The 15,590-nt window shown below is 43.5% G+C and overlaps 1 protein-coding gene across 1 annotated transcript in view; it reads left to right on the top strand.

Annotated features, from left to right (window-relative positions):
• The window catches only part of LOC132887875 (voltage-dependent calcium channel subunit alpha-2/delta-1), a 297,423-nt gene that overhangs the window by 249,882 nt on the left and 31,951 nt on the right, over positions 1-15,590 (top strand). Inside the window, exons 25-28 of the mRNA XM_060923626.1 lie at positions 1,988-2,069; positions 9,478-9,540; positions 13,428-13,531; positions 14,497-14,583. Of these exons, the coding sequence (XP_060779609.1) occupies positions 1,988-2,069; positions 9,478-9,540; positions 13,428-13,531; positions 14,497-14,583 (336 nt within the window). The remainder of the gene's footprint in view (positions 1-1,987; positions 2,070-9,477; positions 9,541-13,427; positions 13,532-14,496; positions 14,584-15,590) is intronic.

Raw genomic sequence — 15,590 nt, 5'->3', positions numbered from 1 at the left:
ACAGTCCTGAGGTGTATGTGTTGTGTATAAGGTGCACAGTCCTGAGGTGTATGTGTTGCGTGTAAGGTGCACAGTCCTGAGGTGTATGTGTTGTGTGTAAGGTGCACAGTCCTGAGGTGTATGTGTTGTGTGTAAGGTGCACAGTCCTGAGGTGTATGTGTTGTGTGTAGGTCGGTGCTGTGCAAAATGTGTTGCGTTTCACATTTTGGAGTGTGGTATTGCACATTATAAAAGTATTGCATAGAGAGTCACCTTGTAAAGTACTGCACATTTATAAATTAGTAAAATAGTAAAATAAAATAGACTATAAAGTCAGAGCATATCCGAGTTCAGGGTGGTTATGGCTTTTGGAAAGAAGCTGTTTTTTAATCTATTTGTCTTTGCCCTGATGCACCTGTAGCGCCTCCCTGAGGGCAACAGGTCGAACAGATCAAAGCCAGGGTGGGAGCTGTCCTTGATAATATTCTTAGCTCTGCTAAGGCAGCGTGAGGTGTAAATGTCCATCAGGGAGGGGAGAGGGCAGCCAATGATCCTCTGTGCTGCCTTTACTACCCTCTGGAGCCTCTCCCTGTCTACAGCAGTGCAGCCGCCGTACCATACTGTAATACAGTACGTCAGTATGCTCTCGATGGATGAGCAGTAGAAGGTCAGCAGCAGGTTGGAGCTTAAGTTGTACTTCCTGAGGACTCTCAGGAAGTGTAGCCGCTGCTGAGCCTTCTTAATGACTGCTGTGATGTTCTCTGACCAGGAGATGTCGGCGGAGATGAGGACACCGAGAAACCGGAAGGTGTGGACCCTCTCCACATGCTCGTTGTTAATGTAGAGGGGGGCTAGGTCGGTGCTGTGCTTCCTGAAGTTAACAATGAGCTCTTTGGTTTTCTTGGTGTTCAGAGCGAGGTTATTTTCTGAACACCAGGCTGCCAACTTCAGGACCTCCTCTCTGTAGGCTGCCTCGTCTCACTTTGACATGAGTCCGACCACTGTGGTGTCGTCAGCAAACTTGACGATAAGGTTGTTGTTGTTGTGGGTCGGACTACAGTCGTGGGTGTAGAGGCAGTACAGGAGGGGGCTCAGCACACAGCCCTGTGGAGAGCCGGTGCTCAACGTGCGGGTGGAGGAGAAGTGGGGGCCAAGTCTCACAATCTGGGGCTGGTTAGTAAGGAAGTCCTTTAACCAGGCACATGTGAGAGGGGGAGGCCGAGAGTGTTCAGTTTACTAATAAGGATGTCCGGGATTATTGTATTAAAAGCTGAACTGTAATCCACAAAGAGTATGCGGACGTAGCTCTGCTGCTGTTCCAGGTGATTTAGCGCAGAGTGGAGAGCTACGGTAATAGCGTCCTCTGTGGATCTGTTTGTGCGATATGCGAACTGGTAGGGGTTGAAGTCTGGGGGGAGGTGGTCCTTGATGTGCTGAAGAACTAGTCTCTCGAAGCACTTCATGATTACCGGGGTGAGGGCCACAGGACGGTAATCATTCAGGCTGGTGACGGGAGACTTCTTCGGCACTGGGATTATTGTTGCAGATTTTAGGCAGGGCGGGATGACTGCCTGAGCCAGAGAGAGGTTAAAGATCCTGGTGAAGGATGTAAGTCAGAACATAAACAAATGATCTCAGAATGGAAAATATACAATTACATATTTAGCTCGGGTAGTACAGTGGTTATATTGTCACATCACAGCTGTCAGGGAGGAGTTTTACATGTTCTCACAGTGTCTGGGTGGGTTCCCTGAGGGTTCCTTGGTTTTCTCCCATCATCTAAAACTATGCCAGTGGATGGATTGGTTATGCTGGGTGTGAATCATTGTGTGTATTTATGTGTGTGTCTGGTGACCTTTGATGGACCGTGCAGGGTGTATTCCAGCCTTGCATCCATGATAGGATTCACATTCACAGCAACCCTGACCAGGATGAAGCAATTACTGAAGATCAATTAAAGAATCAGCATATTCACTAATTACATATTAACACTTTAACTCTTTTCTAGGTAATGTGACACTGCTCAACAGGCTCTTACTGGATGCTAATCTTACAGCTGAACTGGTCAATCTCTGGAAAAAGCAGAGTGTGTAAGTCAATCATGCTGCAGATATGCAGATTCATCCTGAATTCTTACTCCAACACATTCTCTGCTTCATGTCATGAGTCATTTATTTGTTTTTAATGGAAGTGATGTGATTAGATTTTGCTATATTTCAAATGACTAAAGTTATAAGAAAAGGCACTAAAGTTAATCCGACCCTTAAACTGATCCCACGTTTTATAACTTCATACAAAGGGAGCCATATACTATACATAGATAAGATAAGATAAACTTTATTCATCCCTCAGTGGGGAAATTTATATGTTTCAGCAGCTCACAAATAGAAAAGAGTCAGGAATAAACAGTAACAAAAAATAGAGTGCAATAAAAGTATAAAAAAACTGTATGAAAAAAACTTACACACACACACACACACACACACACACACACACACACAGGGTGTTTAAAAAATTTGATATTATTTGAGATGTAAATATCCCAGAAACTACATAGACTAGGCAAATGAAACTGAACAGGCTTAATGTTGAGCAATATAAGATTCATTCCTCAAAATTTGAATGAGAAATTCAAAAGTATGTGGATTCCATGAACGATTTCACAAATTTTCAATATGTGTGCCGGCTGAAACACGGCACTCTAACACAAAACGCCTTTTCTTTTCCAGTGAATGGTATTTATATACCTAAAAAGATAAAAACAAAAAAACATTAAACGTTAAATTTTGACCTGTTTCCACACATGCGCTTAAAATTTGAGGTCAGTTGAATGAGAATTGGCAAAGTTATTAGACTGTGAAATGATATTTTTTTGAAACATCCTGTAGAATAAAAAAGTAAAAATAAATAAATAAATAACCATGTACATAATATAATATCTCATCTCATTATCTCTAGCTGCTTTATCCTGTTCTACAGGGTCACAGGCAAGCTGGAGCCTATCCCAGCTGACTACGGGTGAAAGGCGGAGTACACCCTGGACAAGTCGCCAGGTCATCACAGGACTGACACATAGACACAGACAACCATTCACACTCACATTCACACCTACGGTCAATTTAGAGTCACCAGTTAACCTAACCTGCATGTCTTTGGACTGTGGGGGAAACCGGAGCACCTGGATGAAACCCACGCGGACACGGGGAGAACATGCAAACTCCTCACAGAAAGGCCCTCGCCGGCCACGGGGCTCGAACCCAGACCTTCTTGCTGTGAGGCGACAGCGCTAACCACTACACCACCGTGCCGCCCCCGTAATATAATACACACAGCAAAATAAGAATGGAACTTAAATAAGAGTAGTACTGCACCTGAAGTAGAAATATTGCACTAATAAAATACTGGCAACAGAAATAGAAATATTGCACCAAGTAGTGAATATTATTGCACAGCATAACATAAATAATGAGGATGGAATATGTGTGTAAAGTAACCAAAAAATGACCAAAAAAACACAGACTATGAACATAATTGTACATAATTATAAGAGTGAGACTTAAATAAGAAAATACTTGCAAATAAAAAGGATATCACACCAAATAGTAATATTATTGCACAGTATACGTAGAAGATGGCAATGAGATGCAAATAAAATGACCAAAAGTGACAAAAAGGTGTTAGTAACATTGAAAAACAGTGCTACATTACGCCATGCTGTTGTTGAAAAGTCTGGCAGCAGTTGGGATGAAGGACCGGCGGTAGCGTTCTGTCTTGCACTGTGGGTGCAGCAGTCTGCTCCTGAAGGAGCTGCTCAGAGCACCAGCAGTCTCATGTAGGGGGTGAGAGGTCTTGTCCATGATTGACATTAGCTTAGCTAATGTCGTCCTCTCACACGCCTCCTCAGTGGATTTCAGAGCGCAGTCCAGGACAGAGCTAGCCCTTTTCACCAGTTTGTTAAGCCTTTTGCTGTCCCTCTCAGAGCTTCCACATCCCCAACAGACCATGGTGAAGAAGATAGCAGATGCTACTACAGTTTCATGAATTTACATAGGTGAGACTTTGTTGGTGTCAGATATTAAGTGAATTAGGACCATTAAAAACTACAGTGTCCTGAAAAAGAATTCTACCTGTAGAAGATGGCTGGATTGGTGGTGGTGTTTGTGAGGAGAAATCAATATCTATCCATCCATTATCTGTAGCCAGTTATCCTGTCCTACAGGGTCACAGGCAAGTTGAAGCCTATCCCAGCTGACTATGGGCGAGAGGCAGGGTACACCCTGGACAAGTCGCCAGATCATTGCAGGGCTGACGCATAGATACAGACAACCATTCACACCTATGGTCAATTTAGAGCCACCAATCAGCCTAACCTGCATGCCTTTGGACTGTGGGGGAAAACGGAGCACCCAGAGGAAACCCACATGGACAACATGCAAACTCCACACAGAAAGGCCCTCGTCAGCCACTGGGCTCGAACCCAGGACCTTCTTGCTGTGAGGTGACCGTGCTAACCACTACACCACCGTGCCGCCCGAGAAATCAATATAATTTGTAAAATTGCAAAATTAAGTGCAAATGTATAAACAAACGTTGTGATTCATCCCCATTGCTGTGAAACCCTAAATTAATTTTGGTGCAACTGGTTGCCATCAAAACTTACGTTGTTAGTTAAATGGCATCCACCTGTGTGCAGTTAACGTGTCACAGGATCTCAACTTAACAACACCTGTTTGTGTAAGGCTATAGTGCTTGTTAGAGAATATATTTAATGAAACATGAGCTATCAAGTTCAGGACAAAGTTCTGGAAAAGCATCACTCAGGGTTTTGTGATGAAAATAAACCAAATTATTAACATTCTGCAGAATGGCATTATCCATTATTAAAAAACTGAAGAATAAAATATGGCACAACCACAAATGAGAATCAGAAATCTTTAAATAATCCCAAGGGGAAATTGAGTACATCTGCAGTTGCTCATACTTAAGTAGAGAAATTAAATTACAATATTAAACAGATATGTAAACCATATGAAATACAAACCCAATTGCCAGAAAAGTTGGAATATTTTCCAAAATGCAACAAAAACAGAAATCTGTGATTCGTTAATTCACTGCCCTTTTACAGAGACACGAGGAGAAAATGCCACAACTGAAAGATAAAAAATAAAAACACATATGAAGTCTAATTTGGTGGTGTAGAAAAGCATCCTGAGGATGAGACCATAATCCGTTCCACCCAGCCAATCAAACTGAGAACACTATCCCCACAGAGAAGCATGGTGGTGGTAGCATCATGTTGTGGGGATGTGCGATTTCCACAGCAGGGAAACTAGTCAGGGTTGAGGAAAAGAGCCAAATTTAGAGTTATCCTAGATTTATTTGAGACTAGAGCTAGGGTTTGCCTTCCAGCAGTACAATGACCCTAAGCATACTGCAAAGGCTACACTGGAGTGGTTTAAAATCAAGGACCTGGTAGGGCCTCCCATGCCGGATTGGTCGAAGGGTAGAGGCCAGACAAAGACTGATTCCCTGGTCCCCCAGGTTGGGGGTTTGGCACAGGGTTAACTACTCTGCCCTGTAAAAACTCATCTAGCTACCGAAACTTGCATGACATCCAACCTACGAAATGGTAGTGTTGCTTTGAGGGGGGCGCCATCTCTTATGACTGCTCACAGCCAAAGCCTTCGGGACATTGTCAGCATGATGTCTCAGAGCCAACACCACCAACACGCTACCAATCCTGGTAGTATCAACAATCCAACCATCCATCCCGCAAGACCTTCTGTCCCAAGAACCCAGAAAAGATCACCCACTTCCACCTCTCACTCTGCCATTGAGCTTAATAAAAGACATCCAGGAATCCGCCTGTCTAAAAAAGCCCTTTCCATAGCAACTTGGAACGTTACATCTTTGGTCAGCAATTCCAGCAAGCTCTACCAACTGCAGCGCACCTTCAAAGATTATGATCTCAATATCCTAGCTATTACAGAGACCCACATGTTGCACTGTGGAGAACATCTTCTTGGGAACGAATCACTTCTCATATACTCTGGCACCTCTGGCAGAAAGGAACACGGCGTAGGACTGCTCATATCAAAAGACCTTCGGAGCTCTCTCATCTCATACACACCATTCTCAGACAGGATCTTAACAGCCAGATTCTTCAGTTGTCAGGTCAACATCACAATTGTGGTTGCTTATGCCCCGACCGAGGTTGCAGAGGACAGAGAGAAAGAGAAGTTCTACATCGACCTAGAAAGAATACACCATGCCCTGCCGTGCAATGACATCCACATCTTATTGGGAGACTTCAATGCCCGTGTCAGTATCGACTCTGACGCATGGCCAAACGCTATCGGCAAGCACTCTTTCCATCAGGAGAACAATGATAATGGCATCCGCTTTCTTGACTTCTGTGTCCTACACCAATATGTCATCGGTGGGACCCTCTTTGAGCACAAGAATATTCATAAAGCAACCTGGTTGTCTCCAAAAGGTAACCTGTACAACCAAATAGCTCATATCTGCATCAACAAGCGTTGGAAGCATTCTCTGCTAGACGTTAGAAGCTTTCGTGGAGCAGACATCAACACCACCCATTTTCTTGTGCGCTGTCTACTTTGTCTGAAGCTTTCAAGTAACAGGCAACAGAAACGACCCTCCTTACCCAATCTTGAACTCCTCTGGTCAGGAGAAAATGTGGATGATTCCCATCAGTCTCTTCATCGACACTCTGTAAGTCCTTCTTGTGACGCATCCATAGAAGACGTCTGGTCTGGGACCATGAATGCCTTCCATGCAGCCTCTCGTGAAACTCTCCGGAAAAGGCCCAAAAAATATCGTGATCAACACCTGTCTGTAGATACTCTGCGCTTAATCGAACAGCGCAATGAACTGAAGAAGTTGAGACCATCAAATGCTACACGCCTACAGTACTCAAGGGTTAATAAACTCATCAAGAAGAGCATTAAGAATGATGACAAAAAATGGGCAGCTGGCATAGCTAAGAAGCTTCAGGACACGGCAGACTCAGGTAACCAACGAGAGGTCTGGCAGAATATTAAAATTCTCAGCGGCAAGAAGAAAAAGAACCCCTCTACTGCCGTAACGGACAAAAACGGGAAACTCATCATGTCTCAGCATGGAAAACTTGCTAGGTGGAAAGAGTACTTTGAAGACCTGTTAAACGCCCCCCTGCCGTTGCACAATCATCAGTTCCCCCTGCCGATCCTGTCCTAGATGACTTCTTCCTTGACCTCCCTGTGTACCCCCCAACACGCGAGGAGATTCGGAAAGCTCTCACATGACTCCGCAATCACAAAGCAAGTGGTATTGACCAGATCAGCAACGAAGAGTTGTGCTCTGGTGGTGAGGCATCTTTAGACCTACTAACTCCACTTTTTGAGAAAGTCTGAAATCTCGAGAAAGTGCCTTCCGACTGGCTCAAGGGCATTATCACTAAGATTGGAAAAAAGGGCGACGCGTCGTACTGTGAGAACAACCGAGGTATCATACTACGTTGTACTGCTTCTAAGCTATTTCAGATGATCATAATAACGAGACTGTCAGACGGTATTGAGTCCCTGCTGCGAGAGAATCAATGTGGCTTCAGAAAAGGTAGATCCTGTACAGGTCAGCTGTTCATACTCCAGATCTTAATAGAGCAAGCCTTGGAATACAATCTCTCATTTTACATCAACTTCATTGACTTCAAGGCAGCTTTTGACTCTGTTGATCACCAATACATCTGGTCTGCCCTCCAACATTATGGATTCCCTAAGAAGTATATCAGCATCTTCCAAGCCTTCTATTCCGATACCACCAGTGCTGTCTGCATAGGTGACACCCTAACGGACTGATTTGACATAAAATCTGGAGCTGGTCAAGATGACAATCAAGCCCCTCCTATATTTAATATCGTGTTAAACTGGGTAATGGAGCATTCTGCGATGGAAAGATCTGTTTCCAAAGGCTTCCTACTCCAAAAGCACCGTAGTTCGCATCACCTAGCAGTGCATATCTCTGACCTCGACTATGCAGATGATATTGCTGTTCTTGACAGTTCTAAAGATGGGCTGCAAGAGGCCACCATCAAGATCTCTGACTTTGGAAGAGAAGCAGGTCTCCGAATTAATGCCAAGAAGACCCAAACTATGACCATCGGGAAGTTTCACAATCAACCCCCCTTTCCTGAAGACGAGATGCTAGAACTCATGATAAATGGCGAACCTCTGGAACAAGTGAACCATTTTAGATATCTTGGTTCTATAATTTCAAGTGATGGCTCCTTAGATAGAGAACTCAACACAAGGATCGGGCAAGCCTCCGGTGTCTTTAATTCTTTGAACAACATCTGGCATCATTCCAGGATCTCTATCAACACCAAGGTTAAGATCTTCGAAGGTGGTATCCTGCCTATCCTTCTGTATGGCTGTCAGACTTGGGCTCTGAAACAGCGGCAACAGGACCATCTAGAGGCTTTCCAGAATTCATGTCTCCGACGAATTTTACGACTTCGCTGGTATGACTTCACACCTAACAGCGAGCTGAGAGTAAAGACTGGTTGTCTACAGCTAAGCCTGAGGATCACCTTACTTCGCCTGCATTACCTGGGACACGTTGCACGCATGGACAGTGCAAGAATACCCAGGTACCTGCTCAGCTGGAGACCATCCCATGGAACACGCTCTGTGGGTCGTCCTCATGGATCCATAATCCGCTTGTTAGAAGAAGATGTTAAATCCCTTCTTGGCGAGGACCAAGATCTTCTTACAGTGTGCCAGTTGGCAACGGATAGAAAAGTCTGGAGAAACCTCCTAAACCTATTTATATGCGAGCAGGCAGACTCTGGGTGACCCAGAGTGACCTTACCAACAACAACAACAACAACAACAACCTGACTGCATTAGAATGGCACAGTCAAAGCCCAGACTTCAATCCTAAACCGTTTCCTTTTCAGTGAGCGTCATGCAATCTGACAGAGCTTGAACAATTTTGCCAAGAAGAATGTGGAAAAATCTCCAGATCCAGATATGCAAAGCTGATAGAAACAAATCCCAAAAGACTTGCAACTCGAAATACAACCAAACGTTTCTACCAAGTATTGATCCAGGGGTTGAAAACTTATGCAAAGAACAAATGTCTCCTTTCTGTTGAATTAATCTTTGTGTTCCAATAAAAATGACCAAATTGAATCATAAAAAAAATCTGTGTTAATTCCGGGCTGTAACAGTACAAAACTTGATGAAGTATACCAGATGCTTCTTAAGCAAACAATATAAATAAATAAACAAACAAATAAATAAAACAGAATATGTTATCATGAGGAATGGGGCTTCGTGGGTGTCGTTTTCCAAATTGGTTGCTCAGTGCTCTTTAAACTGTTTAAAAAAGGACTCAAAACAGATACCCAAACATCATGTGTGAGTGTGTCACTAGTGAAATTACGACTCAATTTTTTGGGTGAAAATTGTAACTATTATATTTGTTGTGTTACAGAGAAGGTGTGTTAGCCAGGTTTGTGGCTACAGATGGGGGCATCACACGGGTTTACCCTAAAAGGTGAGAAACAGCATTTTATTTCATTTTTGTCAACTTGTTTAAGGTGACGTTTGGCTGGTGTTAGAAATGGGGAAGCCATGGCCTAAAGGTTAGAGAAGCAGCTTTGGAACCAAAAGGTTGCTGGTTCAATTCCCTGGACCAGTAGAAATGGCTGAAGTGCCATTGAGCAAGGCACCTAACTCCTCCCCAGGCTGTTCTGGATATGTTGTACGTCACTCTGGATAAGAGCGTCTGCTAAATGTCATCAATGTAATGTAAACACGTTGTTTTTGTGAAGCAGGTGTGTGTCTAGTCATACATTTCTCATCCATATGAAAGAAGGATTACATGCTTTAAGAAAGACGCAGGGTGTGGGAGAGAATTTCTGGAAGTATGCGATTCTCCACAGGAACACTGAAGAATTGTGATGGGCCTGCCCTGCTGTTTTAAATCACAGAAAGTAGTTTATGAACTCAGACTCACTTTGTTCTCTTTTTTCTCCATCTCTCTCTCTCTCTCTCTCTCTCTCTCTCTCTGTGTCATTAACTGTACTCTATAAAAGTGTGAGCCTGAGACTGAGTTCATAAAGCAATTTTTTTTTTAAAGTTTAAAACAGCAGGACAGTCTGAGTACAAACTGTTCAGTGGTTGAGGCATAAATTGTCACTTTAGCAAAATGAAGATGATTTAAGTGAACTTTTTCCACAGAGCTATCAAATTCTCTGATCTGATTGGTCAGAAGTTATTGAATCATTTTCCCGAACAGCACAGCTTAGACAATAATTTCCACTCCAATCCAAATCATTATATTTATATTTTAATGCACTTGTTTTAATATGAGCCATGTGATGATCTGGTGACTTGTCCAGGGTGTACCCGCCTCTCACCTATAGTCAGCTGGGATAGGTTCCAGCTTGCCCGCGACCCTGCACAAGATAAGCAGTTACGGATAATGGATGGATGTTTTAATATTTAATTGTTTCTAGAGTGGGCGGCACGGTGGTGTAGTGGTTAGCGCTGTCGCCTCACAGCAAGAAGGTCCAGGTTCGAGCCCGTGGCCGGCGAGGGCCTTTCTGTGCGGAGTTTGCATGTTCTCCCTGTGTCCGCGTGGGTTTCCTCCGGGTGCTCCGGTTTCCCCCACAGTCCAAAGACATGCAGGTTAGGTTAACTGGTGACTCTAAATTGACCGTAGGTGTGAATGTGAGTGTGAATGGTTGTCTGTGTCTATGTGTCAGCCCTGTGATGACCTGGCGACTTGTCCAGGGTGTACCCCGCCTTTCGCCCATAGTCAGCTGGGATAGGCTCCAGCTTGCCTGCGACCCTGTAGAAGGATAAAGCGGCTAGAGATAATGAGATAATGAATGTTTCTAGAGTAACAACTCAGTTATGTGCTGCACATAAGTGAAGGATAATAATAACACATTCAAGATGTGTTTATGTGCTGTAAAGTTGTGCTTTTATTTCAGAAACCACATATCATTTTTCATATTGGGGCTCCCAAGTGGTGCACCAGAACAGCCTTCACCGTATCATCTGGAGCTCGCTAGTTTGAATCCCAATGATGCCACAGCCATCTGTGGCTGGGAGCTCGAGAAAGCAAAATTGGCCTGTTCTCAAAGAGTGGTGGCATCCTCTCTCTCTCCTGTCAATTACAGCGATACTAGACAATCATGCACATCTGTGAGCTCATACATACGGAAGGTAGCGGATAGCGCTTTCCTCCGAGTGTGTTACACCACCCCTGAAGATTGCATAACATTATGGAGCATAAGCAGCAGCTTGAAACACATTCAAAAAGATGCGATCAGCTGGCGTTATGTGCCTCAGAGGAAGATCTTCACCCTCTGTGGTGGGTAGCGGTCATGCGATAGGGGATATATATATATATCATCTCATCTCATTATCTCTAACTGCTTTATCCTGTTCTACAGGGTCGCAGGCAAGCTGGAGCCTATCCCAGCTGACTATGGGCGAAAGGCGGGGTACACCCTGGACAAGTCGCCAGGTCATCACAGGGCTGACACAGACAACCATTCACACCTATGGTCAATTTAGAGTCACCAGTTAGCCTAACCTGCATGTCTTTGGACTGTAGGGGAAACCGGCGCACCCGGAGGAAACCCACGCGGACATGGGGAGAACATGCAAACTCTGCACAGAAAGGCCCTCGCCGGCCACGGGGCTCGAACCTTCTTGCTGTGAGGTGACAGCGCTAACCACTACACCACTGTGCCGCCCCATATATATATATGCCACATTTAAATTGGGGAAACATTATTAAATAATTTCACAACTTAAGGAGTGGGTGGCACGGTGGTGTAGTGGTTAGCGCTGTCGCCTCACAGCAAGAAGGTCCGGGTTCGAGCCCCGTGGCCGACGAGGGCCTTTCTGTGTGGAGTTTGCATGTTCTCCCCGTGTCCGCGTGGGTTCCCTCCGGGTGCCCCGGTTTCCCCCACAGTCCAAAGACATGCAGGTTAGGTTGAAGTGGGGCGGCCTTGGGCTGAGGTGCCCTTGAGCAAGGTACTGAACCCCTGACTGCTCCCCGGGCACTTTGGTGTGGCTGCCCACTGCTCTGAATGTGTGTGTGTTCACTGCTTCAGATGGGTTAAATGCAGAAGATGAATTTCACTGTGCTTGAAGTGTGCATGTGACGAATAATGAAATAAAAATGTATAACCTTTGCCAAATTGCTTTTGTATAAGACGGATGAGACTGTCAATGATGATGTAGCTCACTCTGGCCCCGTCTAGTCCAGAAGGAACGATCTAAAGTGGGGCACCATGCGAAATAAATGCTGCAAGCTATACACTATATACAAGCTATATATCCTGTAGAAGCTATATACACCCTAGGAATACCGACCTATTTGCCAGAAAGAATCCAAAACGGTGAGGAATTGACCGAGAAGAAACAATTTTTGTTGAACTGCTCATTAAGGCTTAATTAGTCCATAACTTCATGAATAATTGTAATTAAGCAAATCTGGGGAGAAGTTATATGAACCCTAGGTACCCCTACCTTCATGCCAGAAAGAATCAAAATCGGTGAAGAATTGAGGAAGAAGTGATTTGTGTGGAAACTGCTTGTTAGGGCTTAATTACTCCATATCTTCATCATTAATTGCAATTATGCAAATTTGGCTAGATGCTATATGCACCCCAGGCAGACCTACCTTCCTGCCAAAAAGAATAAAATTCGGTGAAGAATTGAGAGAGAAGAAGCGATTTTCATGAAATGTGGATGACGCCAGATGGACGATGGACAACACATGATGGCATGAGTTTATCATCTGTTGGCTGGATGAGCTAATAATCAATGATTGTTCATATAACAGCACATCCTGAACTTGTGATTTATTATTAGGGCATCTAGCCGACAGGCGATAAGTTTACACCATCATGTGTTGTCCGTCGTCCATCCGTCATCGTCCACATTTCATGAAATTTGCTTCTTCTCTCTCAATTCTTCACTGATTTTTATTCTTTTTGGCAGGAAGGTAGGTCTGCCTGGGGTGCATATAGCTTCTACCCAAATTAGCATAATTGCAATTAATAATGAAGATATGGAGTAATTAAGCCTTAATGGGCAGTTCAACAAAAATCACTTCTTCTTGGTCAGTTCCTTGCCATTTTGGATTCTTTCTGGTAGGTATTCCTAGGGTGTATATAGCATCTATATATAGCTTGTATATAGTGTATATAGCTTGCAACATTTATTGCGCTAGGTGGCCCACTTTAGATCATTCCTTCTGAACTAGACGGGGCTGGAGTGAGCTACGCTGTCATTGACGGTCTCGTTTTCCTGTTACATCACGTCCCCTAAGTGTGCACTTCCATACATATAACGGACAACTGGCATTGCAGTTTATCACCTCGTCTCATTACCATGTAATGTTTGTATTTGTCTCAGTGCTGGAGAGGAGTGGACTGAGGATGCACTCACCTTTGAGTCCAGTTTCTACAAGAGGAGTTTAGACAATAACATATACATCTTCACTGCCCCTTATGTCAACAGTAAGTAGCCACCAGACCCCTCACACATTGTCAGCATCTTGCAGGTGTTTAAGCAAAAAAAAAAGAGAGAGAGAGAGAGAGAGAGAGAGAGAGGTGGATGGATGGATGGATGGATGGATGGATGGATGGATGGATGGATGGATTGATGGATGGGTGAGTGAGTGTGTATGTGCTACATTAGACCACTTCTTGAGTAGGCTTTTCTTCTCATTGGCATGCTTCTGATCACAGCTGTTCATCTATTTGATGCTTGCATTCATGCGCACACACGCTTTATCTCCTTCCAAGATGCATAAGCCTGTGTTACTTAAAGAATGTCATCGTATGAATAATCCCCACCTGCATGCAAGTGTGGTCTGGATCAATCGCACATACACACATGCACGCGCACACACACACACACACACACACACACACCACTCCTACACACAATACACCACATGCCTCAATAGACCCTACCTAGAAACATGCTGTGTTAGATGTGTCAAGACTTTTTTTTTCTTAAGCTTGTATAATAATTTATAAAGCAGAGACTTTATGTCCTTTGTGAATGTTGTTTCTGAGTCCTGAATTCTGATCTGCCATCACAGTGGCACGCAGTTCAGGGCCAAGGCCTTCAGCGTTACATCTACAAGCTCTTAGAAGGCGTGTGTGTGGGGGGGGGGGGGGGGGGGGGGGGGGGGGGGGGGGGGGGGGGGGGGGGGGGGGGTATATCTTGATGGGTCCCCAAAAGGATATGAAAATCTGACAGTTACAACCTTGTGGGGACATTAGGCTGGTCCCCCTGAGGAAAAGTGTTTATTTATTTATTTATTTATTTATTTATTTTTTTGTTTGTTTACAAAACTGCTTACTGTATGGTCCTTAAAAGGATAGTAAGACGTGTGTGTGTGTGTGTGTGTGTGTGTGTGTGTGTGTGTGTGTGTGTGTGTGTGTTTCTGTCTCTTTCTCCCCTCATTAAACAGAAAGCAGGGAGTCCAGTTATGAGTCTGGTATTCTGGTCAGTAAAGCTGTGGAACTGGACTTCAATGGAAACAAACTCAAACCAGCTGGTGGGCACACAAAAGAAATACTGATCACTTTTCAATTGATGAGGACTTAGAGGAGTAGTTCAGCCGTAACTCAAACTTACATAATTTTCCAATTAGTGCCATTTTCAACAATTGTAGTAGATCAGCAAAGACATTTGGTCATTTAGTTTTGCACTGGAGCTTCAAAGGGTAATACGGCTAACATGTAATGAAAGTCGACACCCAATACATCATTGTTTGTTTGTTTGTTTGTTTTAACTGGAGATTTTGTCATTCTTTATTGAGTACAAGTCAAAAGCTTGGACACACCTACTCGTTCATAAGTTTTTCTGTATTTGGACTATTTTCTACATTGTCAAACAATACTGAAGACATCAAAACTATGAAATAACACATGGAACATATATGGACTTGTGTGGTAAACAAAAAGTGTTTAAAAAAAACAAAATATGTTTCATATTTTTGCTTCTTCAAAATATCCACCATTTATCTTGATGACACTTTGTACACTATTGACATTATCTTAACCAGCTTCATGAGGTAGTCACCTGGAATGCTTTTCAATTAACAGGTGCCTCGTCAAAAGTTAATTAGTGCAATTTCTTGCCTTCTTAATGTGTTTGAGATCAAACAGTAAAGAGTAAATAATAAAAATACAGTAAATAGCCCTGTTCCACAACTGTAGTAATCCATATTATGTCAAGCACTGCTCGACTAAGTAAAGCGAAACAACATCCATCAGTACAAATAAAAATAAAGAAAAACATTGAATTAAAAGGTGTGTCCAAACTTCTGACTGGTGCTGTATATTGAAGTGGTTTCAAAATGTCAGTTCAAATAATTTTTATTTGAATAGCATGTTTTTAACAATAGATACTGGCACAAAGCAGCTTTACAGAAATCCAGATAGATATTTAGAGACCTACTGAGAGAACCAGAGGTGAAAGTGGGACACATCCTCTTCTGGGATGCTTTCTGGAACAATTCTGCCTTCAAACAATTCTTTTGGTGTGATTTCAAATAGCTCC

Source organism: Neoarius graeffei, chromosome 6, assembly GCF_027579695.1.
Source record: "Neoarius graeffei isolate fNeoGra1 chromosome 6, fNeoGra1.pri, whole genome shotgun sequence".
Lineage (NCBI taxonomy): Eukaryota > Metazoa > Chordata > Actinopteri > Siluriformes > Ariidae > Neoarius > Neoarius graeffei.
Note: the sequence above shows the minus strand (reverse complement) of the source record. Positions and strands in the feature narration are given on the sequence as shown.